The sequence below is a fragment of the Coregonus lavaretus genome (genome assembly GCF_964263955.1).
Source record: "Coregonus lavaretus genome assembly, chromosome: 37".
Lineage (NCBI taxonomy): Eukaryota > Metazoa > Chordata > Actinopteri > Salmoniformes > Salmonidae > Coregonus > Coregonus lavaretus.
In genome coordinates this window covers 9,737,076-9,763,243 of record NC_140024.1, presented here as the reverse complement: position 1 = coordinate 9,763,243, position 26,168 = coordinate 9,737,076, and the positions used below count along the sequence as shown (strand labels likewise).

Genomic DNA, 26,168 nt, shown 5'->3' with positions numbered 1-26,168 from the left:
CTGCTTGCATACCACTAAACAAATTAATCATGATCTGAAAATGCAATCAACCTGCATAGAATATTACAATCTGAAAATATTTGATTGACTTTCTCATATAGACCTACAGACATAGAGGTAAAAACATTATGAGTAGGCCTATGCATTTTAATGATCCTCTTCATTACTGTATTGATAATCTGAACGAGGATCAGTTTCTATCTTTTTTTTTGCCCTCTGGTGATGGTGGTTGGTGGAGGGAATGCAGGTCTCAGAACAAATAAAGCACTTCAACCAATAGAAAAAAACTACATCTCCATATCATGAACCAGGAAGAGGTTATTTGACACACGGAACTGGAATGCCACGTGATAGTCGAGCCCTGTGTGTTTTAGATAATTATGCGAGATGTCCTTTAACTCGCTTTATATTAACAATTTGTGGAGATCTGCTACACGACTATCTTCTCACGCGGCTGTCACATCAGCGCGATTAGTGGCGGTGCGCTCTGCCAGACGAGAGCCCATAGCAACAATACACAGCACGTCTCAAGTAGGTTCCGGTGCACAAGGTTTATTTTATTCGCTGGTCTGAAACATTGTTTCAATACAGAGCGATACAATGAAACACGTTGTAGACTAATGTTATAATGCCATGTTCCAAATGACGTGAGTTACAATGTTGCATCAAAACAACAGAATATATTTTTAAAATAGGCCTACTCATACTGTTACAACGTGAATAGCCTAGTTACAATATAATGTGACAGAAAATTAAATGTTGTTTAGAAACAATACACTTATATTCTGAAGTCACTTAAGCTACCACCAATAAATGCTGTAAATAATTAAAATTTGATAAAAATGTGCAAAAATGCAAATTAGACATTGGGCATGTCTACTTTGCATTTTTTAACATTTGCATCAAACAAATAAAGCACAATGAGCACTGCAATTATCTACCACTACTGTCATTGAGGCTACATGCTCATCAATTTGCTCTAACCAAACCAGGGCTGAAAGCTATCACCCCTGCTTGCATCACCTATATTAATATCCTTATCCGTTTGGCTTTACCATAGCTACTGACTGAAGCTGAAACCAAGAAGTCAGGTTATCTCACAATGTTGTCTTACTCCTCCCAAGGAAAGCTGGTGCGGAATGGGGAGGAGAAGAAGTTAGTGGTATGTACTGATACACTGTCATTTTAAATCCTTGAAAATCTTTGAAATTGATACTAAGACATTTGCTGCCTATATACTTGAGGGAGAAGTCAACACATGTATCTTGTTGTTTTTCTTTAGATCTGTATAGAGGGGAATATTGCTAGTGGGAAGACAACATGCCTAGAGTATTTCAGCAAAACCAGTAACATTGAGGTAAAAAAAAAAAAAACATGCAACATGCTTGTTCAACATTTTGTATTTGTGTGTGTAAAATGAAATCACTATTTTAGTTTTCATTTCTCAGGTGCTTACTGAGCCAGTTTCCAAATGGAGGAATGTTCGAGGGCACAACCCCCTGGTACGTGATCATTATAAAGAAGATGGTTCATTTTGATAAATTACATATTTTATGCGGATGTTAGATCTCCTCCCATCCTGCAGGGGTTGATGTACCAGGACCCTACTCGATGGGGCATCACTCTACAGACCTATGTTCAGCTAACCATGCTGGACCGACACCTCTCAACAATAGTAGGTACTTTAAACATTGCACAGAACAGGTTGCACTGATATCCTACTGTTTCACTACTGTTGCATGTGTTCTATCAATAGTACAGATTTCTCTTTCACCAAGTACAAAGACTTGTATTTTACATTGCATAATTAACATGGTTTGTTGATTCCAGTCAGCCCCAGTGAGAATGATGGAAAGGTCCATCTACAGTGCCAAGTACATCTTTGTGGAAAATCTTTACAGAAGGTAATGCACATGGTATATTTCATACCACTTTATAGCTGGTTTTCATTTGTGTCCAATCTAGTTAATTTTATGTACTTGACAATATTTTGCTCTCTGCAGTGGGAAGATGCCCGAGGTGGACTTTGCAGTTCTTAGTGAGTGGTTTGAGTGGATCACTCAGAACATTGCCATTCCTGTGGATCTTATCGGTAAGCTGTGCAGAAACACAGGATTTCTACTTTATTCTGATGATTTTGGGTCCTTGGTAGAACCTTGTTCACTTAGTTCCTCCTCTGTTTCAGTTTACCTCCAGTCGTCTCCACAGACCTGCCATGAGAGGCTGAGAGAGAGATGCAGGGAGGAGGAGAATATCATTCCTTTGGTGAGAGTAGAAGAATGACAGAAACTCTCAATGCTGTTCTTGGTCTCACTTCAGAGGAGTTGTAAGACTCGTCTCTTGCCCTAATCTCTCATCCTACTATCTCTCTATCTTTTTTAAAAGGAATATTTAGAGGCAATCCATCAGCTATATGAAGACTGGCTGATAAAGAAGACGTCCTTCAATGTTCCTGCTCCAGTCCTTGTGAGTGATCAATCATTTTCAGACGTGCGTTTGGGTGACAATGGTCTATTAATGAGGAACACTGTTTATACGTCCTAGTGTCTCCTGTGATAAGCACCAGAGTATTGGTCATCTGTTTCAAGGAATCCTTGTTTTTCATTGTTGGGAAATAGTAAATTGTTCAATAGAAAGGCAGGTATGCAGGTACAGTGGGGGGAAAAAGTATTTAGTCAGCCACCAATTGTGCAAGTTCTCCCACTTAAAAAGATGAGGGAGGCCTGTAATTTTAATCATAGGTACACGTCAACTATGACAGACAAAATGAGAAAAAAAAATCAAGAAAATCACATTGTAGGATTCTTAATGGAGTTATTTGCAAATTATGGTGGAAAATAAGTATTTGGTCAATAACAAAAGTTTCTCAATACTTTGTTATATACCATTTGTTGGCAATGACACAGGTCAAACGTTTTCTGTAAATCTTCACAAGGTTTTCACACACTGTTGCTGGTATTTTGGCCCATTCCTCCATGCAGATCTCCTCTAGAGCAGTGATGTTTTGGGGCTGTCGCTGGGCAACACAGACTTTCAACTCCCTCCAAAGATTTTCTATGGGGTTGAGATCTGGAGACTGGCTAGGCCACTCCAGGACCTTGAAATGCTTCTTACGAAGCCACTCCTTCGTTGCCCGGGCGGTGTGTTTGGGATCATCACGTTTAATCTTCAATGCCCTTGCTGATGGAAGGAGGTTTTCACTCAAAATCTCACGATACATGGCCCCATTCATTCTTTCCTTTACACGGATCAGTCGTCCTGGTCCCTTTGCAGAAAAACAGCCCCAAAGCATGATGTTTCCACCCCCATGCTTCACAGTAGGTATGGTGTTCTTTGGATGCAACTCAGCATTCTTTGTCCTCCAAACACGACGAGTTGAGTTTTTACCAAAAAGTTCTATTTTGGTTTCATCTGACCATATGACATTCTCCCAATCCTCTTCTGGATCATCCAAATGCACTCTAGCAAACTTCAGACGGGCCTGGACATGTACTGGCTTAAGCAGGGGGACATGTCTGGCATTGCAGGATTTGAGTCCCTGGCGGCGTAGTGTGTTACTGATGGTAGGCTTTGTTACTTTGGTCCCAGCTCTCTGCAGGTCATTCACTAGGTCCCCCCGTGTGGTTCTGGGATTTTTGCTCACCGTTCTTGTGATCATTTTAACCCCACGGGGTGAGATCTTGCGTGGAGCCCCAGATCGAGGGAGATTATCAGTGGTCTTGTATGTCTTCCATTTCCTAATAATTGCTCCCACAGTTGATTTCTTCAAACCAAGCTGCTTACCTATTGCAGATTCAGTCTTTCCAGCCTGGTGCAGGTCTACAATTTTGTTTCTGGTGTCCTTTGACAGCTCTTTGGTCTTGGCCATAGTGGAGTTTGGAGTGTGACTGTTTGAGGTTGTGGACAGGTGTATTTTATACTGATAACAAGTTCAAACAGGTGCCATTAATACAGGTAACGAGTGGAGGACAGAGGAGCCTCTTAAAGAAGAAGTTACAGGTCTGTGAGAGCCAGAAATCTTGCTTGTTTGTAGGTAACCAAATACTTATTTTCCACCATAATTTGCAAATAAATTCATTAAAAATCCTACAATGTGATTTTCTGGATTTTTTTTTTCTCAATTTGTCTGTCATAGTTGACGTGTACCTATGATGAATATTACAGGCCTCTCTCATCTTTTTAAGTGGGAGAACTTGCACAATTGGTGGCTGACTAAATACTTTTTTCCCCCACTGTAAGTGATTGCTAAACACTGCTCTGTTTTAGTTCACATTACTATAATCTGTAAAGGCAGTTTCACAACATTTAATGAGAATATACACTGAGTAGAAAACACCTGACGTAATATAGACTGACCAGGTGAATCCAGGTGAAAGTTATTATCTCTTATTGAGGTCACTTGTTAAATCCACTTCAATCAGTTTATATGAAGGGGAGGAGACAGGTTAAAGAAGGATCTTTAAGTCTTGAGACAGTTGAGACATGTATTGTGTATGTCTGCCATTCAGAGGGTGAATGGGCAAGACAAGATCGAAGTGCCTTTGAACCGGGTATGGTAGTAGGTGCCAGGAGCACCGGTTTGGGTCAAGAACTGCAACACTCCTGGGTTTTTCACGCTCAACAGTTTCCCGTGTGTATCAAGAATGGTCCACCACCCAAAGGACATCCAGCCAACTTGACAAAACTGTCGGAGGCATTGGAGTCAACATGGGCCAACATCCCTGTGGAACTCTTACGACACCTTGTAGAGTCCATGCCCCAACAAATTGAGGCTGTTCTGAGGGCAAAGGGGGTGCATCTCAATATTAGGAAGGTGTTCATAATCAAATCAAAAATCAAATCAAATTTTATTTGTCACATGTGCCGAATACAACAGGTGTAGTAGACCTTACAGTGAAATGCTTACTTACAAACCCTTAACCAACAATGCAGTATTAAGACAAATAAGTGTTAAAGTATTTACTAAAATAAACTGAAGTAAAAAATAAAAATAGAGAAAATAGAAAAATAACATAATTAAAGAGCAACAATAAAATAACAGTAACAAGGCTATATACAGGAGGTACCGGTACAGAGTCAATGTGTGGGGGCACAGGTTAGTCGAGGTAATTGAGGTAATATGTACATGTAGGTAGAGGTAAAGTGACTGCATAGATAATAAACAGAGAGTAGCAGCAGCGTAAAAAATGGGGGTGGGGGGGGTCAATGCAAATAGTCCGGGTAGCCATTTCATTAGCTGTTCAGGAGTCTTATGGCTTGGGGGAAGAAGCTGTTAAGAAGCATTTTGGACCTAGACTTGGCGCACTTGCCGTGCGGTAGCAGAGAGAACAGTCTATGACTAGGGTGGCTGGAGTCTTTGGCAATTTTTAGGTCCTTCCTCTGACACAGCCTGGTATAGAGGTCCTGGATGGCAGGAAGCTTGGCCCCAGTGATATACTGGGCCGTACGCACTACCCTCTGTAGTGCCTTGCGGTCGGAGGCCGAACTATTGCCATACCAGGCAGTGATGCAACCAGTCAGATGCTCTCGATGATGCAGCTGTAGAACGTTTTGAGGATCTGAGGTCCCATGCCAAATCTTTTCAGTCTCCTGAGGGGGAATAGGCGTTGTCGTGCCCTCTTCACGACTGTCTTGGTGTGTTTGGACCATGATAGTTTGTTGATGATTTGGACACCAAGGAACTTGAAGCTCTCAATCTGCACCACTACAGCCCCGTCGATGAGAATGGGGGCATGCTCGGTCCTCCTTTTCCTGTAGTCCACGATCATCTCCTTTGTCTTGATCACGTTGTGGGAGAGGTTGTTATCCTGGCACCACACGGCCAGGTCTCTGACCTCCTCCCTATAGGCTGTCTCATCGTTGTCGGTGATCAGGCCTACCACTGTTGTGTCGTCGGCAAACTTAATGATGGTGTTGGAGTTGTGCTTGGCCATGCAGTCATGGGTGAACAGGGAGTACAGGAGGGGACTGAGCATGCACCCCTGAAGGGCCCCCATGTTGAGGATCAGCGTGGCAGATGTGTTGTTACCTACCCTTACCACCTGGGGGCGGCCCGTCAGGAAGTCTAGGATCCAGTTGCAGAGGGAGGTGTTTAGTCCCAGGGTCCTTAGCTTAGTGATGCGCTTTGAGGGCACTATGGTGTTGAACGCTGAGCTGTAGTCAATGAATAGCATTCTCACGTAGGTGTTCCTTTTGTCCAGGTGGGAAAGGGCAGTGTGGAGTGCAATAGAGATTGAGTAATATGTGGATCTGTTGGGGTGGTATGCAAATTGGAGTGGGTCTAGGGTTTCTGGGATAATGGTGTTGATGTGAGCCATGACCAGCCTTTCAAAGCACTTCATGGCTACAGATGTGAGTGCTACGGGTCGGTAGTCATCTAGACAGGTTACCTTGGTGTTCTTGGGCACAGGGACTATGGTGGTCTGCTTGAAACATGTTGGTATTACAGACTCGGTCAGGGACAGGTTGAAAATGTCAGTGAAGACACCTGCCAGTTGGTCAGCGCATGCTTGGAGTACACGTCTGGTAGGCTTGTGTCACTGGGCAGCTCGCGGCTGTGCTTCCCTTTGTAATCCGTAATAGTTTGCAAGCCCTGCCACATCCGACGAGCGTCGGAGCCGGTGTAGTAGGATTCAATCTTAGTCCTGTATTGACGCTATGCCTGTTTGATGGTTCGTCGGAGGGCATAGCGGGATTTCTTACAAGCGTCCGAGTTAGAGTCCCGCTCCTTGAAAGCGGCAGCTCTACCCTTTAGCTCAGTGCGGATGTTGCCTGTAATCCATGGCTTCTGGTTAGGGTATGTACGTACGGTTACTGTGGGGTCGATGTCATTGATCATAATGTTTGGTATACTCAGTGTATATGTACTTCTATATTTTACAGGTAATTTCAGCGGACGATGACCTGCAGAAGATGCTCCACCAGTATGAAGAGAACAGAGAGAAGATTTTAGCAGGGAGCAATGTGTGACTCTAGTATATATGCTGCACCAACAATGGCAGTAGATATGTTTGTTGTCTGTAAGCAGGTTATTACAGCCCAAGAGAGCATACCAGAATGAGCTAGTGGAGTTCCTTTTATCTTGTCAACCGGTGTACATTTTCAGACCGCAGGTATCCATACTGTATATTTACTGCTACAAGTCGCTTTCCAACACATCTGTTACATATGCACTTGCTCATTTTTGTTTGTTTCACTGACCATGATTGATTCTCTCTATACGCGAACATGATGCCGTGTTGATTACTTAATGATGATCATGTGGTGTCAGCCGTGAAATAATACCTCAATTTTACAACTGCTGGGACATAGCAGTACCACGTCTGTAATACAAAGCATATATTGTAGGGGGCTGCTGACTAACATAGCTATATGTTTTGTTCTTATTTCTTTTATTTGCTGCTAATATATAGAGGAACATGTTGTCAGGCTGGAATTGCACTTTGTTGTGAACAGGACCAACAGTAATCACGTTAAATATTGTACTCTTTCGCTGAGTTTGTTTTAATAAATTCCTAAAAGTGATTTTCTATAATAACATATGTTCATTTATGCTATATTGCTGAATAAAGTTAGTGTAACTGTCTATTTTGTATGATCCATTTGAACTTCTGAAGACCATGAAAGTTTTCCATACATTTTTATTTGAGTTAAAGGTCATAACATTCTGAATACAATTGGACTTACATTTCCATAAACATTACAAAACATTCAGTGGTCTCAATGACAATGAGCAAGGAAAGTAAGTGCAGGATTGGCATAGAATTCATTTCAGTAAGGCACTGTACATAAGAGGACACAGTGGAAACATTAACTCCACCTCATAAATTAGGTCAAGCATGATTAACACTGTATTAAAAGTCGATATCACCTGAGAAACAGTACAAAACAAAGACCAGAAAATAAATTAAATTCAATGAAGTCATTCTTCTTGTCACCTTCGGACATTGAATCCACAGGAGGTTGGTGGCACCTTAATTGGGGAGGACGGGCTCGTGGTAAGGGCTGGAGCGGAAAGGGTGGAATGGTATCAAACACATGGTTTGATGCCATTCCATTTGCTCCGTTCCAGACGTTATTATGAGCCCCAGACCAAAACAACTTAGTGGCAAGTGATGTTTTAGACCTGAACAGACATGTCAATCAAGACAAAGGTCAGAGTCAGCTCATCCTCTGTGGGCTGAGGGATGGGCCCCTCCATATCCTGGTGCTGAGGGCCTGCGGAGGAGGGGTGGTCAGCAGCAGTAGGGTCCAGCACTGGGGGGTCAAGGAGGCTGGTTGGGACATAGATGGAGTGAGGTGGCTCTTTGATGGTATCCTTACCAGGAATTTGTTTATGGGGACCGTCTGCTCCTTCACAGCTGTTACAGCCTGGGATGTTACAGACCGGAACCAGAGAAGGATGGCACATTAGGGGCTGGCTCTGGTCCCCTGCAGAACCCTGGTGAGGGAACACATCATGGCAACTGGCATGTGGCGGTGCTGTCTCTTCTACAGGGTACTTCAGGTGCTCCTCCACCTTGTGCTCATGGACATGCAGTTGGCCCATCGTCTCAGCCAGCTTGCTCAGCTCGTCTGCATCATCGGCATCCTGACCCTCTCTGGTCACTTCTGCCTGTGGAGGAGTTGATCCATGGAGTGTGGCAGTAGTCTTGTAGGCCTTACCTTCTGGAGGCTGGAGTTTTGGGACTGCTTCTGTGAGATGGGATTTTGGCGCTGCTGTGGTGTGAATGGAGATGGACTGGGGACCACTTATATCACTGCCAGCTAAGTTGGCTGCACTGCTACCTTCCTCAGGTGTGTTCCCTTTGATAAGTCGCCCCCGCGCTACAGGAGGTCCACCCAGTGGCATACTGAATATTGGTTTCTGCCTTATGGCAAGGTCTGGGTAATTCTGCTGCATCTCCAGGATAGACCTGTCATCGTTCAAGAATGCCCTGGGAGGTCTGATTCCTGGAGAGTGTGTCATATCAATGGACTGAACTTCCAGGTTGAGGGGTATCTCTCCATCATCCTGTTGCCTGCCTGGTGTGCTAGCGGTGAAAGGGTTCTCCTCGATTAAGTCCCCCTCATCGGTCTCCACTGGTCCTGGATCTACCAGAGAACAACCATTAGATAGACCCTTATCCTCATTCTCCTCCTCTTTTTGCATTTGTAAGGGCTCTGTTTCAGAGTCCTTTGCTGTCTCCTCGGCAGCCTTCTGGGTGTGAGGTAGTTGTGCAGCTCTCCTCTGTAGAATCTCCAGACACTCAGGCTGTGACCGCTGACCCATGAGCTCCAACAGGTACTCACACTCTGTTCGGGCCAGGAAAAGCTCAAAACCCATTTTCATGGCTGTTTCAGGGTCTGCATTGTTTGTGAGTCGGTACTCTGTGTCAGTCTCCAGATGATATCCTATTGTTTCAAGGATACTTTTCGTGGCACTCTTTGTCAGGACCGGCTGGATGCAGTAGACAAAGGGGCCAGTGAAAGTCTGAGTGGGAGATAAGAGTGTTAATTATGACAACTTAATTAAACTTAAGAACGTGATCACTACAGTATAGAGAACATCTGTACTTTAATCCTCTCAAGTTTCAAATCATGCTTAACTTTTTGACATTTCACAAGCCCAGCAAATAATATAGCCTCATACAGTTTACTTTCACTTCCTGATATGTGACAGCTGCACTTTTAAAATATGTGGCCTGTGATTAGAGATGGCGATTCAATGTAAAACCATAGTCATATATTATCCCTCTATTTATTTTTTACTCTGATAATACTAATTTGAACATGTGCATTAGGCTATCCTAGCCTAAGTCTATACAACTTCTCTTCACCCCACTTGCTTGGGTGCATTGCGCAAGATAAAAGCAGCCTAGGCCTAATTTGTCGAACTATGAATACCATACTATTTATATCTTTACCTTGATTATCTTGATTTCCTTCTTCCATGGGTAAAGAAACAGATTTACACAGAAAATCTCCAACACCTCTGTGGCTTTGATGAGCGCACTGAAGAATGTCCTACAATCTTTAAATCCTTGTTTTAGGCATTCAGATGCAGTAAGGTAGAAGTCAAAATGAGAAAATCTTTCTCCGGGGTCTGTCTCTAACAGCAAAACTCGTCTAGCTCCCCCAGTAACCTGTTTCTCTTGGCATAGTTTCAGGTTACCATTACTCCAAATCTGATCATAGTAATTTAGGTAATCGTCGAAAGCCTCTTTACGCGCTACAGGTGTTTGGTCACCGACACCGTCCTTCATGTTTGTTTTTTTGGTTGAAAAATACTGTTTAGCTAGGCTACACGCTTCTTATCGGATTTAGCAATAACATAGGAACTAGGAAGTATGACAAGAGTGGAAGTGAAAGAGACGGCACACTATTGATCTGACAGGCTAGTCAAGTAGGTAAAAATGTACAAAAATGCGGAATCATTACTGTTTCGCTACAGTTAGGCTACGGTGACATTAGATTTGCCCATGTATCAATGAAGTTTCTCCTTCAGTATCGGCTTTGTGTTGTTGCATTGCACGACTGACATCTAGAGGATACAATAGAACATTTCTGTTCTAGACATGCGTCTTCCAACAGATGGTGCTACAGGAAATAAAAATATATTATATTCTAGTCATGCCACAAACCTGCGATAATGCTGAAAAGGCTGTAGCAGTTCTTCTCTGTAATGCTAATTAATCATCTTCCAGTGTATCTCTCTTCATCAGTTAGTTTTTCTGTGCTGCTACAGGTGATAGATGTTACATGTCCCACCAAAAACAACATTCTCCCTGACAATGGGATAGAGAATGATGATAAACCCTTGAATTATGAACGCATAGTGGGATCTCCTCCCTCCCTTGGAACAGCCTGATTTAGAGAATGTTTCAGTTGAATAGTGATAATGTTAAAACAATTTTGCAATGGCATGGTGATTGTTCAGGCATTAAGGTGATTGGATACCTTGGAGACATCGCTGTAAAACACTATCTATGAGGTTATATCACGGATGATGTCCGCCTGACCTATGGTAACCTCTCTCATCACCTCTAACTCGCTACAGAGACCAGAGCTGCTCCAGAGAGCTCTCTGCTTTGTCAGTCACACCAGGAAGGAAAACACAGTTTAAATGATTCCCCTCCTTAGTCAATAAGATCTGGGTGAGTGCAGTATTCACAAAGCCTCATAATGGACGCTGTGGACGTATTATCCAGAGTGCAGTGGCACTAGATGAAATTAGCTTTCTGCTGGCACGCCCTAATAGGAGCCTTGCACTGGGCAACGAGGGTAATTAGGAGCAGAGCAACGGCACAGACCATCTGCTCAGTTTGATTTACATTAGCTAGCTAGCCCACCATCCAAACACAACAGTCAGAGCAGATCAGAGTGGAATGAATGGCTGTCAACAGACAGGATGTCACAACATATTCCCATGCATTATACATAGCAGCATTGGATTGGGAAAACATTTAGGGAAACATTTTGCCAATGTAGATAATTGCGCTACACTGTTTCTGCACTTTTGGATGCTATACAAACACTCCTCATCCACAACTCCCTCCTCTATCATCCCTATGTTTATTAATAGTAATGCTCCTCCTCCTATTTCTATTACAGATACTACTCCTAGGTGTAGCCTACATGTAAAACAGGATACTCCTAGGTGTAGCCTACATGTAAAAAGGATACTCCTAGGTATAGCCTGCATGTAAAACAGAATACTCCTAGGTGTAGCCTACATGTAAAACAGTATACTCCTAGGTGTAGTCTACATGTAAAACAGTATACTCCTAGGTGTAGTCTACATGTAAAACAGAATACTCCTAGGTGTAGCCTACATGTAAAACAGAATACTCCTAGGTGTAGCCTACATGTAAAACAGAATACTCCTAGGTGTAGCCTACATGTAAAACAGAATACTCCTAGGTGTAGCCTACATGTAAAACAGAATACTCCTAGGTGTAGCCTACATGTAAAACAGAATACTCCTAGATGTAGCCTAGATGTAAAACAGAATACTCCTAGGTGTAGCCTACATGTAAAACAGGATACTCCTAGGTGTAGCCTACATGTAAAACCGTATACTCCTAGGTGTAACCTACATGTAAAACCGGTTACTCCTAGGTGTAGCCTACATGTAAAACCGGATACTCCTATGTGTAGCCTACATGTAAAACAGTATACTCCTAGGTGTAGCCTACATGTAAAACCGGATACTCCTAGGTGTAGCCTACATGTAAAACAGGAAGGCGATTTCAATGCCCAGAGTAGCAAAACCAGAACGAACAGTCACGCCGACTCAAATCATAGAGGTCAAATTTATTTACTTTCCTCAATATAAGAAATTAATAAAAGCTCTAATACAAAATATGGATATACGTTGATGACTGTGATTATAGGAAACAACAATCCTTGTCACACAGGACAGTTGTGTACAAAGTGGGACTTATAGGGAAACTATACGTTGGAAGTGTACATGTACAGTATTACACATCAGTTCACATTTATGTTGGACATGTACCTATTGTGCTACCAAAAGGAGGTAAACAACAAAGATGAAACAGCATGTAAGACCAGAGTTAACCGCATTGCAGTTTCACATCAACAGGTATTGGACTAGGTTTTCCAACACAGTTACAGTGCATTTCTACTGACTTGTAAAGGCAGGTAAAGTATATTTCTAGATGCCTCTGTGTGTGTCACAATGCTCACAATCTAATATGTTGTACTATTCACTGCATTGCACTTTTAGATTTCACTTTATGAAACACAAGCTCATCATTATTATCGTATAGCATCGCTAGATTTGCAGCAGCTACATAATAATAAGCATCAAGTAAATGCTCATTAACACAATTTTCAGCCCAAATATTGTTTTTTTTATAGGGCTTGACATGACAATTCTGACCACAAATAGACTATGTATTAACAAGTGCTGAGAACAGCATTTGGTTTTTAAAAGCCATTTAACAAACTCTCAAAGTCAAATCCATTAGATGAAGATCGGCACAAGAATGTAATGCAAGAAAATAACCTGTTGATCTTTAGTCTTTAGACGATTCTCTCTAGTGCAAAGCATCTGTGTTGTAGTACATCTACATTCTGGTGAATCTCACAAAAACTATTTAATAGTAGTCTTTCCACAGTTACACATATTATTGATAAAGCTATTCTAAATAAATACTCATCTCTTTATAACTTTTATCCACAATGCCAGCAATGCAATCATGCGACTAATTCATTTATAAAATATGATTTAAGGGTTCATCAGTGAGGATATCACTTCACAATAAGGGATTTGATAAATGAGGGAGACAATGAGAATGAGAGGGGGGCAGGAACAGAGATACCAAGTTCTGGGGCCAAATGCAAAGGTGACGGGGTCATTGACTCCACAAATACAGTTTTATATATCATCTGAGAGTGCTTTTTCTGGGGTTTCAATGATAAACATAGACTTATCTGAATAACTTAACAAAGTAACACAAGCCTTGAAAAATAATAAGCTATTTAGAAAAGGAAAGCTCTTGATTTGTTAATCAGTGTTGCAAGTTATTATGGCTGCAATGTTAAGCAGTCTAACAGTCTTAGACTTAGTGCTTGGCAGGCACAGTCATTTTTATACAATTTATACATGGATGATAGACATGTAGACTGAAGACAGTTTATCTGTACAATGAATACTCACAACCAAAAACAAAATACTGAATAATAATTTGGAAGCATTAAAAAGATTCCAGCATATTGAAAAATACAATGTGTATTGTATATTTATCATAATATCAAAGATGTCAGTACTAAAGTATAGTAAATCCCTTATCACAGTAAACTGTGTGCAAATATTATTTTTCCTTCCCACCAATTGTCAAATACCATTGTATCTCTGCTACAAGCTATATTGTACTTTGATGTTAGCTGGCGAATGGGTCAAGTTCATAGTAATTTCGCGTGTGAACACCTAAAAAAGCTCTTCCCAAAAGAGGAGTAATGAGAGAGAGAAGAGGAATGTGTGGCAGTGCACATTCAGAGACTGAAACAGAGCAGTTAGGATCTAAATGGACCTCAGCCCCCAGAGGGGAAACCTAATTATAGAGAATATACAGTATTTCCAGCTCATTAGAACGTGTTTATATCCAGAAACCATATAAAACCATATACCACAAAAATAATTTATTTCAAAAATACCTACATAGGGTTCCAAAAGGTTTCTTCGGCTGTCCCCATAGGCGAACCCTTCTTGGTTCTAGGTAGAACCCTTTTGGGTTCCATGTAGAACGCTCTGTGGAAAGGGTTCTACATGGAACCAAAAGTGTTCTACCTGGAACCAAAAAGGGTTCTTCAAAGATTATCTTATGGGGACAGCCAAAGAACCCTTTTAGGTTCTATTTTTTCAGTTGAAATTACTGGACGTTTTACAGACTGTGGGAGTCCTAAAGTCAGCTAAATATAAATCAAATATTATTTGCATTAAGAAAATATTAATAAAACCATATGGATATGTTGTGAAGAAATGTGAAATTAGACATTCTTTCTATAGTGTTTTTTATCAAGAGCAATTCCATTTCAACACAACAAGAACCAACAGTACATACAGAATATCTATGTGAAACCACTTCAGGTTACCTCTAGTGTTTTTTTGTGCTAAAAACAGACTTTGATAATGCTTCCTAAATGCTTGAATGCCTCCTAAACTGAGACCAATGTACAGTATGAAGTGAATTCCCTCTGGACAGAAAGACCATACTCCCAGCCCCAGGTTACCAGTAGTAGCCCTGTGATTTCATGGCAGTGCCCCAGTAGTAAAGGGAGAGAGAGTGAGGAGTGGTGCGGGTAACATCTTGGGTTCGGGGGACACAGCTTATCCAAGAGGTAGGGAAGGAAAGAAAGGCGCAGACTGAGTTCAGGTTCAACCCAAACTTTCAGCTTCGGTCCAGAAAGTCCATCTCTTTTGATACTGCCTGTCATGCACAAAGGGACACTGGAAGAAGCAGAAGAGAGTTAAACTGTCCTACTCAGACTGGGATGGGTGTGTGTGTGGCTGTCTGCAGAAAGAGCATTGGAGCGGACTATCCCAGGCAGCTCTACAGGATCCTGTGTGTGACAACTCGGGCTCTCTGGGGACTATGGCTGTCCTCTGAGGGGTGTTTGAGCAGGTCCATGGGCATCAGAGGGATGGGCTGGTTCTGCCTGCTCACCACCACCTCGTATGGGGGCGCCTCATCCAGGGGGAATGCTGACAGGGAGATGGAGGATATTGGCTGCTGCCTGAGCTCGTGCAGTCTGATTGGGTAGTGGGAGGCGGCGGCGCTGCTGGCAGACACCCAAGAGGCTCCAGCACCAGCGGACGGCTCCTCCATCTCCAGGCTGGTGTAGGTGGCCTGCTGGTGGCCCTGCTGACAGGGGTCCGTGAGGGAGTACGGAGGGGGGTCATCTGTGGGGACGTATATCTGTGTCGCACCTGGTCCCACACATTCATCATAGCTGAAATAAAGGAGAGTATATCAGGTAAATAGGTTTTAAAAGGCCTAAGGATATCTCCAACCTTCAAACAATGGTATACCAAGTGTTCATTTAGCCTATGCTGATGGACCTGGATTCTATGTTTGTAGTTAACAACATGAACTCAAACACAAAAGAAATGTTTAGCATAAGAAGAGAAAATAAATATGACATGACAGCTGTCCTGGCTGTTTGGTGACTAAACATCATAGAAATCTGAATGGTGGAACAGGCCTGTTAGAGAAGAGTATTGTCATCTACTGTGAGTTCTGTTCCTTTGTGGCGGCTGCTAGTCTTGGTTGGGTGCTTTCCATGGGAGAGCCTGCCAATGGACAATTATTTCAGCTCTCACGTAACCCACAATCCCACAGTGCACTGGAAGTCTGTCTAGCACATACCACCACCCTACTAGAGCTGACTGGGCTTTATAGAGGCCCTGTAACACAAAAGGAATAAGCGGAGAGAGAAAGAGAGAGAGAGAGAGAGGCAAAAATGGTGTCAGTCAGGCCGACTGGCTTGTATAACATTATGTGAGATACATTTATCACGGACCATCGTCATATGTGTAAACCACTTGCTAAATCGCTCTCTACTACCCCGACACTGACCCCAGGGGATATCTGGGAATAGAGAAAATATAGCGGGATAATTTAATCTGTGGAATTATTAACAGTATCGGCCTCTCAGAGAGCCGGTGTGGGCAAGCAAGGCAAATGGCACTGTGGCTGTGGATTACTTAAGCCTGTCACCTCCGGGCTGGGTCGGGCGATACACTGAGAGATTTAATGAGAGAAGGCATTGGGAGCTGGAGTAAATGAGATCTTTATTAATGATAGACTGGATGAGAGTTCCACTTCCTCTGCACAGGGCTGGGAAAACAATATTTCCAGTAACAAGTTTAGCTAAGCTGAACAGTAGGAACATTCACAATTGCCCTCATATATCAGATGAGTCCAGCTATAGTGTATTGGATATACACTGAGTGTACAAAACATTAGGAACACCTGCTCTTTTCATGACATAGACTGACCAGGTGAATCTAGGTATAAGCTATGATCCCTTATTGATGTCACCTGTTAAATCCACTTCGATCAGTGTATATGAAGGGGAGGAGACAATTTTTTTTAAAGTCTTGAGACAATTGAGACATTGATTGTGTATGTGTGCCATTTAGAGGGTGAATGGGCTAGACATAGGATCTAAGTGCCTTTGAACGGGGTATGGTAGTAGGTGCCAGGCGCACCGGTTTGAGTGTGTCAAGAACTGCAATGCTGCTGGGTTTTTCACGCTCAACAGTTTCCTGTGTGTATCAAGAATGGTCCACCACCCAAAGGACATCCAGCCAACTTGACACAACTGTGGGAAGCCTTGGAGTCAACATGGGCCAGCATCCCTGTGGAACACTTTCAACACCTTGTAGAGTCCATGCCCCGACGAATTGCGGCTGTCCTGAGGGCAAAAGGGGGTGCAACTCAATATTAGGAAGGTGTTCCTAATGTTTTGTACACTCAGTATATATTTTCTGCCACCACATTGCCCCATTCTGTTCTATGCGTTATTCTGGATGGTTTCAAATGGGTTTGAGGTAAACAAAATTATGTGAGCTACTCTTTATACAGAGTCTCATAAAGTCAGGTATCGGCTCCTCATAGAGACTCATACAGTCAGGTATCTGCTCCTCATAGAGACTCATACAGTCAGGTATCTGCTCCTCATAGAGACTCATACAGTCAGGTATCTGCTCCTCATAGAGACTCATACAGTCAGGTATCTGCTCCTCATAGAGACTCATACAGTCAGGTATCTGCTCCTCATAGAGACTCATACAGTCAGGTATCTGCTCCTCATAGAGACTCATACAGTCAGGTATCTGCTCCTCATAGAGACTCATACAGTCAGGTATCTGCTCCTCATAGAGACTCATATAGTCAGGTATCTGCTCCTCATAGAGACTCATACAGTCAGGTATCTGCTCCTCATAGAGACTCATACAGTCAGGTATCTGCTCCTCATAGAGACTCATACAGTCAGGTATCTGCTCCTCATAGAGACTCATACAGTCAGGTATCTGCTCCTCATAGAGACTCATACAGTCAGGTATCTGCTCCTCATAGAGACTCATACAGAGTCAGGTATCTGCTCCTCATAGAGACTCATACAGTCAGGTATCTGCTCCTCATAGAGACTCATACAGAGTCAGGTAGCGGCTCCTCTCCTCTGCTGGTGCTCTGTGCTCAGTGGGACAGTAAAAGATGCTGTTCAGGAGCCTCAGTAATGACTGCTTGATTTCAAATGATCCGTGTAGCTGACTTACTCCCCGGCCTCTGCTCCCTCCACCCGCCATCACTGTGCTGCAGAGTGCTGCCTGTCTGCCTGCGTGCAGAGCTATTTTAGACTCCCGGCCGCACTCCGGCTCATTCAGACAGACTTAATGTCCCCAGAACACAGCAGGACAGAAAGATTTCACATGATCCGGGGTTACAGACAAAAACAGGACTTGCCATTAGCCGGTGCTATAGTGCAAAAATGGTTCATAAGTCCATTTGCTACGCAAGACTACAGTGGGCCATTAATTTGCCATACAGCAGTACAAATGCATTTTTTTTTCTTTTTTCTATTGTACTTGGATCGACACATTGAAAAATATTTGTTTACGATTGTGAGTAAAAAGGTGAGAGTGATCTTAGATACTTTATAAAAAAGGTGAGAGCATTTGAGATCCTTTGTAACTGTGTAACCAAAGAAAAAAAAAATGCACTCGTTTCCTCCCTCTGGCTCTGCATGTGTAACGCTCAATACTGTAGCATGCCATGTTATGTAATGACTGCATAACACAGCAACATTAAAGCAGTGGGCACAGAAACGCCAACTTACTATTGAGAGGTGATGACACAACTGGCAGTCAGTGGTGATACATCAAGTATCTCTCAACTACTTTTTTTTCTTATCTCAAATATTTTCTTCTGAGAGTTGAAGAGGAAGATGATGCTAATAAGAAACTAGTAAACATTGCATTATCTTATTAGTTCAAATTCTCTCTGGTAACTTTCTGTTATCGAGTAGATTGTATTCCTTACTCTTATGCATCGTTGGTTACAGCTGTGCAGACAGCTGGGCAGTATCAGAACAAACTGACCAGGGGTCACCTGACTACTTGAAGTATCCTGATGTTGTGGGTAGAGAAGGGTTTGTTTTGCTAGTAATCACTGTCGAGCACTGGCACCCTTCAAAAGCACTAAATCAGGGGTTCCCAAACTTTTTGGGTCCGCGACCCTATTTTGACATTTAAAAAAAAGTGCGACCCCACCATGTAAAAAAAGTGATGGAATCAACGGCCAATGTTTACTTTTTTAATTAGTCTATTACAAATCAGTCTGACAGTATTTATGACAGTATTTACATCTGAGGGAAGTATGGTTTGAAGTGACTAAAATGCATCAAAAAGGTATTGCGAAGTTCAGAAGATCATCAGGCAATAACTTTGTATGATCTTCTGTGTAGATGATGTTTTTTCCACCCCAGTCTTTAGTGCCTGGTCTTGTCCACTCTGTTCTAATGAGACCTGCGTGGCTTGTGGGCATCGTAGAGGGGAACAGAAGACCTGTATGTGTTCCTGATAGTCTTATCGTTCAGTGATGGGGTCATAATATTTTGTTCTATGAACCAAGTGCTTTTTTATCCAGTTTCTCTTGCAACCCCATTTTCAATCAGGCGACCCCATGGGGTCGCGACCCCTAGTTTGGGAAACGCTGCACTAAATACTGTACATAACACCCACATATCTCTTAACCTTTCTAACCCATACTGTTAGTCAGCTCCAGTCAGAAGGAATATCAAGTTATCAGCTGTTGCCCCGGTTACTTTCAGCAGTTCTTTTTTCCTACTAGTTGTCATGAATAAATTATGACCACGCTGATCCAGGAAAGAGAGTGAGAGTCTCAGTTTTCAGAAGTGTGTGTGTGTGTGTGTGTTTGTTTACGTGTGTCTGATATTCATCACACAGCTCAGCAATGTTTTTAATCCCTTCAGGGTGCAACAAACTACCAGCTCCACATAAACATTGAAAATAGGACTTTTCTCTTTAAATAAACATGCTGATACAGACGTTTGTCGAGAGTCACTCCAGAATGTGTTTGCCAGGTATGGTAGCGCTGTGGACACCTGAGGGCCTAGCTCTTTTCATGCCCGGGTTTCATGAGTGTTACACCAAGCTGAGAATCCCCCCTCTGATTCGGGTGAGAATGTTTTGCACGTTGCAGTCGCCCCCCTTGTGGGAACTATAAGTCACCTAGGATGCTAACACAAGGTGTTGCATCCTAAAAACAATTCATTATTAGCTAGCAATGTCGGATATAACACCGCTACAGCCTAGCCCTGTTTAGATTTTGTCTAATCAATCCTGCAGTCTACTGCTGTTTGTAATAATCTGCATGCTGTATGGGGCGGCAGGTAAACTAGCGGTTAAGTACATTGGCCCAGTAATCGAAAGGTCGCTGGTTCGAATCCCCGAGCTGACTAGGTGAAAATCTGGCGATGTGCCCTTGAGCAAGGCACTTAACCCTAATTGCTCCTGTAAGTCGCTCTGGTAAATGTATGTTTGCATACACATTAATTTCCCTGAGCACAGCTGTATAATTTGTAATCTGGGCATTATTTGTCATAGGATGAAACTACAGTATGGAGAACCATAAGACTTCTACAGAAAACTTGCAGTGCATATGACACAGAATGTGTTACTTTCCAATGCCTAGAGAGGCATTCACAACAATGATGCAGGTGCGTTAGGCGGTCAAAAAGTTTAAAGTAAAACGCAATACTATATAAATCTTTATGGGTATACAATGTACTCCAAAGCCCAAGGAGAGGTGTGGGTCACTAGAGGGAGGACCTCTGGCTTCTAGCCTGTGGCTCTGGAGAGATGACAGCACTGACTGGAGCATATGGCCCGGTCTGTCCACTGCACTGCGGGGCTGGCACAGGGAGCTCCCTGGCACTGTCAGAGGCCCATGCCTGTAGAGCTACGGACAAGAGCAACAGTGTGTGGTTGTGATTGTGATGTGCATACATTATTGTGCATATACCTGTAGATGTTAGTGTGAGTGTGTGAATGCATGCGTGTGTGTTTAGATTAGTGAAAAAAAACTCAGTGTACAAAACATGAAGTTCACCTGTTCTTTCTATGACATAGACTGACCAGGAGAATCCAGGTGAAAGCTATGATCCCTTATTGATGTCACTTGTTAAATCCACTTCAATCAGTGTAGATGAAGGGGTAGGAGACAGGTTAAAGAAGGATTTTTAAGCCTTGAGACAATTGAGACATGGATTGTGTATGTGTGTCATTCAGAGGGTGAATGGGCCAGACAAAAGATTTAAGTGCCTTTCAATAGGGGATGGTAGTAGGTGCCAGGCACACCGGTTTGAGTCAAGAACTGCAACACTGCTGGGTTTTTCACGCTCAACAGTTTCCCGTGTGTATCAAAAATGGACCACCATCCAAAGGACATCTAGCCAACTTGACACAACTGTGGGACGCATTAGAGTCAACATGTGCCAGCATCCCTGTGGAATGTTTTCGACACCTTATAGAGTCCATGCTCTGACGAACCGAGTCTGTTCTGAGGGCAAAAGGGGGGAGGGGGGCAACTCAATATTATGAAGGTGTTCTTAATGTTTTGTACACTCAGTGTATATGTAAATAATGTAACAGTGTGGTGTGTGTGTGCGTGTGTATATTTGTGCTGGGATGTGCCCAGTTCTCCCTCTGCGGAAGCAAGTCCCTTCACAGGCTCCACAGGTGAGCTGTTGATCTAGGTGGTGTAAGCTCTGTGGTTTCCCTGAGCCATCTGTGGCCATGGCAGCACTGCCCTGCATCACATGCCTTTCCCTCTATCCACTCCACCCCACTGCCTCCTATCCCTGACTATGCACACAATGTACACTTCAAAACATACTCTCTCTTTCATCCTCTCCAATGCACTGGTCCTCGGCCAACAGACTTAGATATCTCTGTTTTGCACTGGATATTTTCCCTGATCTAAATCTACCTCAATCTATGACACATTTGAGCCTAAATTCAGGCATAAGAAAACATTCCTGTGGTGTGGTTTCCCACGTTAATTGGCACAGCAGCGAAGAAGACATCGTTTGAGAAGACGTAGTTTGGGAGTGATAAAAGCACATTAGGCCCCAGACAGGAATCGTGCCTCTGTTAATATGAGGAGTGATTTCCCTCCCTCCACAGCGTAACAGAGATGGATGGAGGCTATGAGAGGCAGAGGCATTGACAGAGTGGCTTGTTCAGCGCCAGCGCCAACACCCAAGCCAACCACCACTAACCCCATCTAACAGTGGAGCCTAACATCTAAACCAATAATAACACAAGCTCTCTAAAGGCTTGAAAACACAAGCACTACATGACAATTTGCCAATTAGAAGCTAGTAATCCTGTCTGGTCTTTTCATCAAATATGTTGTGTTAGCATAGGACTTTCTTAGATGTAGCCATGACACTGCAAAGATCAATACCGTTGTTGACAATTTGTTGCATCTGTTGATCATTAGCATGTGTCTCATTAAAGGACAAGCTCTGACTATCAACAACCAGGTGTTGGTATTTAGCGCAGAACAAAGACTTGTGTTTTTCATGTTAAGAGACACGATTGGCTAAACCTCCTCTTCCTCTTCCTCTCATTCGTGCCCACTCAGTCTCTCTCTTGTAAGCCTTGTTTATACCTGGCGTTAACATGCATCCTGTCCTGATCTTGCCCACATTCTGATTGTATTTCAGATATGTATCTACACATGGTATTTAAATGTGTCTCTTATCCATCCACTGTATCCACATGCTGAACAGATTTCTTGGTCCCTCCCTGTATGCAAATTATTTGACAGACATTATTTGAAAATAATATTTATTTATTTATTTATTTTAAGACACATATTGATGTCATAAGTCAATGGTGCCACCTGACTGATGATTTTAGAAGGCAGGATAATGATTATTTAAATGGTTTCACTGTCCAGATCCATCTACACTAAGATATCGAGACACAATGCGTGCCTGACTACCTCCTGAGTTGGTCAGGAAGACCTGTTCACAATCTGATCACGATCCGTCTTTTAATATTCTACACCTGTCTAAAAATGTGGGCACAATCAGAATGTGGACAAGATCAGGACAAAAGACACATGTTAGAACCAGTTATAAATGGGGCTTCAGCCTACGTTTGCATATGTAACCTACAGGTTTATCTGATAGAAAAGGCCAGTGAATAAAAGAGGCAGGACATTACTATCTATACAGAAATTGAGCAGATTGATATATCGCCAAACCGAATTACACACTATTCAGTGACATTAATAGCCCTGTCTATGGCAGTAATATTCCATATTTTTCATAATTTGTTGTTGAACAGGAAAGGGCCTGATGTTTCAGATGGCTCCTCTGGAGGGAGAGGTAATTTCACCCTCTTTAGAGGCCCCTCACAGGGCCATACACAGGGGCCGCCACACTAATGGAACTGTCATATAAATGTAAATAACTTTGTGATTCTGTGAAACAAACCTTGAAGGGCAAGCAGGCAGAATTGAGCCGGATAACCACACACACACACACACACACACACACACACACACACACACACACACACACACACACACACACACACACACACACACACACACACACACACACACACACACACACACACACACACACACACACACACACACACACACACACACACACACACACACACACACACACACACACACACACACACACACACACACACACACACACACACACACACACACACACACACACACACACACACACACACACACACACGGAGTCTAGCGGTTAGGAGCGTTGGGCCAGTAACCGAAAGGTCGTTTGGTCAAATCCCTCACCGACTAGGGGAAAAATCTGTCTATGTGCCTTTGAGCAAGGCACTTAACCCTAATTGTTCCAGGGTCGCCGTCAATAATGACTGACCCATTCTCTGACCCCACTCTCCGAGGGTGTCTCAGTGTGATATGCAAAAAACACATTTCCAATTCACAAATAGGACAAATGTAAGCACCCACCTAATTATCTTATCTCATCTTTATACCTGAGGGAGGGGAGGGGAAGGTGGGTGGCTTCAAACCAAACCCACAGTCAGTCCATCTAGTTACAGAAAGGTTGCATTTCCTTTCAGGTTTGTTTTCTATCTTAATTCTGAAATACATGGGGTAATTCCTAGATAGTGAAATCACCAGGAGCTGTTTAGGATGTAATCACAGCCCAGTAGTCAGTAAACAGGTGTAGTGTCAGCCAGGGATCAGAGTGGAGATGATGTGGTGGAGGCTGGCAGGATGTTTAGACCTGCAGATTGAGCCTGTGGAGGTTTAGAGGACTGTCAGGATTAAGCCTCCTCCTCCTCCTATGTAATCCAATCACAGTGAGGAAAGAGTGCATTAACTGGACTCTGAACCTAAACAGGGAATAAAGAACTGCTGCTCCGTAGCCTACCCTCTCTCTGTGAGGAAACAACTTTTTTTCGTCTTTTTTTTAATCAGGGAGTCATACTGCGACCAAGGTCTCTTTTACTGATGATCCCTGAATTACATAAATTACAGAAAATACACACATCAAAATACAAATACAAAATGCAAGCAGAAAGAAAGAAAGAAAAACACAGTCATAAAAAACAAACACATTCATCAGTAATAAGGTCCTCAATCAGCTTTCTGAATTGCCCTAGAGGCACCAAAACATCAAATTTAAGAACATGTTGATGATTGTTCCACAAATAAGGTGCAAGAAAACTAAAAGCTGATTTATCTAACTCAGTAGAGACCAAAGGAATTTCCAGAGTTAGCCATCCCTGAGACCGGGTGTCTAAGGTTTAGTAATCTTGTTAGCTACAGTGGGAGTTTTTATAAAAGGGCTTTATACCTGAAAAATAGCAATGTATCAACCTACATGACATCAAAGAGGGACAACCAACTTTCTGGTAGAGAATGCAGTGATGAGTACTAAAACCGTCCCCGTATTAAAGCGCAGTGCGCTATGATAAACTACATCTAACAGCTTTAATGAAGTGGCAGCTGAGTTCATATAGATGATGTCATCATAGTCTATGATAGGAACATCAACTGAATAATCTGCTTTCCACTATTTAGCGAGAGGCATTACCTATTTTATTTATAGAAGAAGCCCATTTTTATTCTCAGCTTCTTAACTAACTCATCATAATGCTCTTTAAAAGACAGCTTTTCATCTATCCAGATGCCCAGATATTTGTAAGCAGGGACATGATCAATATGGACACCATCCAAAGTACATATGTTTAAATCATCAGAGTTCTTTTTATACACTCTTGAGAAAAACATTTACTTAGTTTTACCTGCATTCAATACTAATTTCAGGTCAATAAAGTTTTTCTGTAATACAATGAAGGCAGACTGTAGTTCAGATAGAGCCTGGTCAACCGTGGGGGTAATAGCATACACAACAGTATCATCGGTATACAATTGCAGGTTACAATTTTTCAATATTGTTAATGTAAAAAGTACAGGACACAGAATTGACACCTGCGGGATACCTTTCATTATGTCCAGAAAACCTGATTTAACACCATCAGTAGATATACATTGAGTTCTATCTGTCAAGTAATTTTTAAACCAACTGTCAAGACTGGTGCTCAGGTGGAGCTTGCTTCCATTTTGTTACACAAACCTAAGGTGATCCTCTCCTCTCATTGAGAGAGGTAGTGAGAAACAGAGTATATTGTACCATGTATTACACTCAATGTATTCTAGATTGTATTCAATACTCTCATTTCTTTAACCTTCTTTTATCAGCTGGCATCAACACTTCATGAGTGTCTTTAGAAAGGATGCCAGACCAAACTGCAAGAGAGAGGAATATGGCTGAATTATTAAAGACGCCAATTAGCTGGGCTGCCATTTAGATCAAACACACCGGGTGTCTTTCACTGCAAAGCAGTGGCATTTACCTAGCAGCACCAGAGGCTTGTTCAGGGAGCGAAGCAGGCTGCGTGCTGGGCGGAGAGTTTAGAGTGTGAGGCGGTGCACCCAGCCATGAAAGAGTTGAGCTGTGCAACAGTGCTCTAATGAACGACTTGACACAACAGCATGGTTCAACTCAACCTCAGAGAGGTTACCGAGGCCAGACCTGAATTGTAAGGCTGGTGTGTAAATGGAGTCTTTTTTTCCCTCTCTTCCTCTTCCTCTCTTTCTCTTCCCCTCTTTATCTTATCTCTCCTACTCTTTCTGTCTCCTTACTGTATGTCTACAAAGGCTACACTAGGAGGGTAGAGGGCAGCCATCTTGGCAAGTTGAAACTAAAAAGGCTTTCAAAAGCATCTTCAAGCACAATCCCCAGTCCGTTCACTGTTGATAAGGTGAGCATGGCTTACAGCAAAGTTATGATATATACAGTATCATTTAGCAGACGCTTTTATCCAAAATGACTGAGTCATGCGTGCATACATTTTACATACGGGTGGTCCCGGGAATTGAACCCACTATCCTGGCGTTACAAGCGCTGTGCTCTACTAACTGAGCTAGAGAACCACAGTTATTGCATGGAAACTGGAATGCAAATGAAATGCATATTGAATATATTCCAAAACCCTTTACATTTCAATCATATAACCATAAGAGTGCACTAAGTACAGAAAG

The 26,168-nt window shown here is 42.6% G+C and overlaps 2 protein-coding genes and 1 pseudogene across 3 annotated transcripts in view; 1 reads left to right on the top strand and 2 right to left on the bottom strand.

Annotated features, from left to right (window-relative positions):
- The first annotated feature begins 345 nt into the window (after positions 1-345).
- Positions 346-7,585, top strand: LOC311111754 (thymidine kinase 2, mitochondrial-like; annotated as a pseudogene). The gene is made up of 10 exons (XR_014615916.1): positions 346-531; positions 1,125-1,162; positions 1,283-1,357; positions 1,449-1,502; positions 1,586-1,675; positions 1,831-1,904; positions 2,004-2,092; positions 2,186-2,265; positions 2,386-2,466; positions 6,883-7,585. The product of XR_014615916.1 is annotated as a thymidine kinase 2, mitochondrial-like (transcript).
- A 37-nt stretch (positions 7,586-7,622) lies between these two features.
- On the bottom strand, positions 7,623-10,487 carry LOC311111513 (uncharacterized protein). Its single transcript, XM_084154247.1, has 2 exons — positions 9,906-10,487; positions 7,623-9,472 (listed from the first exon to the last, which is right to left on the bottom strand). The coding sequence occupies exons 1-2, from the start codon at positions 10,242-10,244 to the stop codon at positions 8,120-8,122; spliced, it is 1,692 nt and encodes a 563-aa protein (XP_084010373.1). The 5' UTR covers positions 10,245-10,487; the 3' UTR covers positions 7,623-8,119.
- A 4,569-nt stretch (positions 10,488-15,056) lies between these two features.
- LOC311111339 (protein BEAN1-like) overlaps positions 15,057-26,168 on the bottom strand; it is a gene marked incomplete at both ends in the record, with an annotated part of 47,295 nt that continues 36,183 nt past the window's right edge. The window contains one exon of the mRNA XM_084154059.1: positions 15,057-15,456. Coding sequence (XP_084010185.1) covers positions 15,057-15,456 — 400 coding nt within the window. The remainder of the gene's footprint in view (positions 15,457-26,168) is intronic.

What these genes read in the sequence shown, in the direction of transcription:
- LOC311111513 (XM_084154247.1), bottom strand. Translation starts at nt 10,244, where the DNA reads ATGAAGGACGGTGTCGGTGACCAAACACCTGTAGCGCGTAAAGAGGCT. An exon ending in AGGAAATCAAGATAATCAAG is followed by an intron (nt 9,473 to 9,905) that starts GTAAAGATATAA and finishes TCTCCCACTCAG; the next exon opens with ACTTTCACTGGCCCCTTTGT.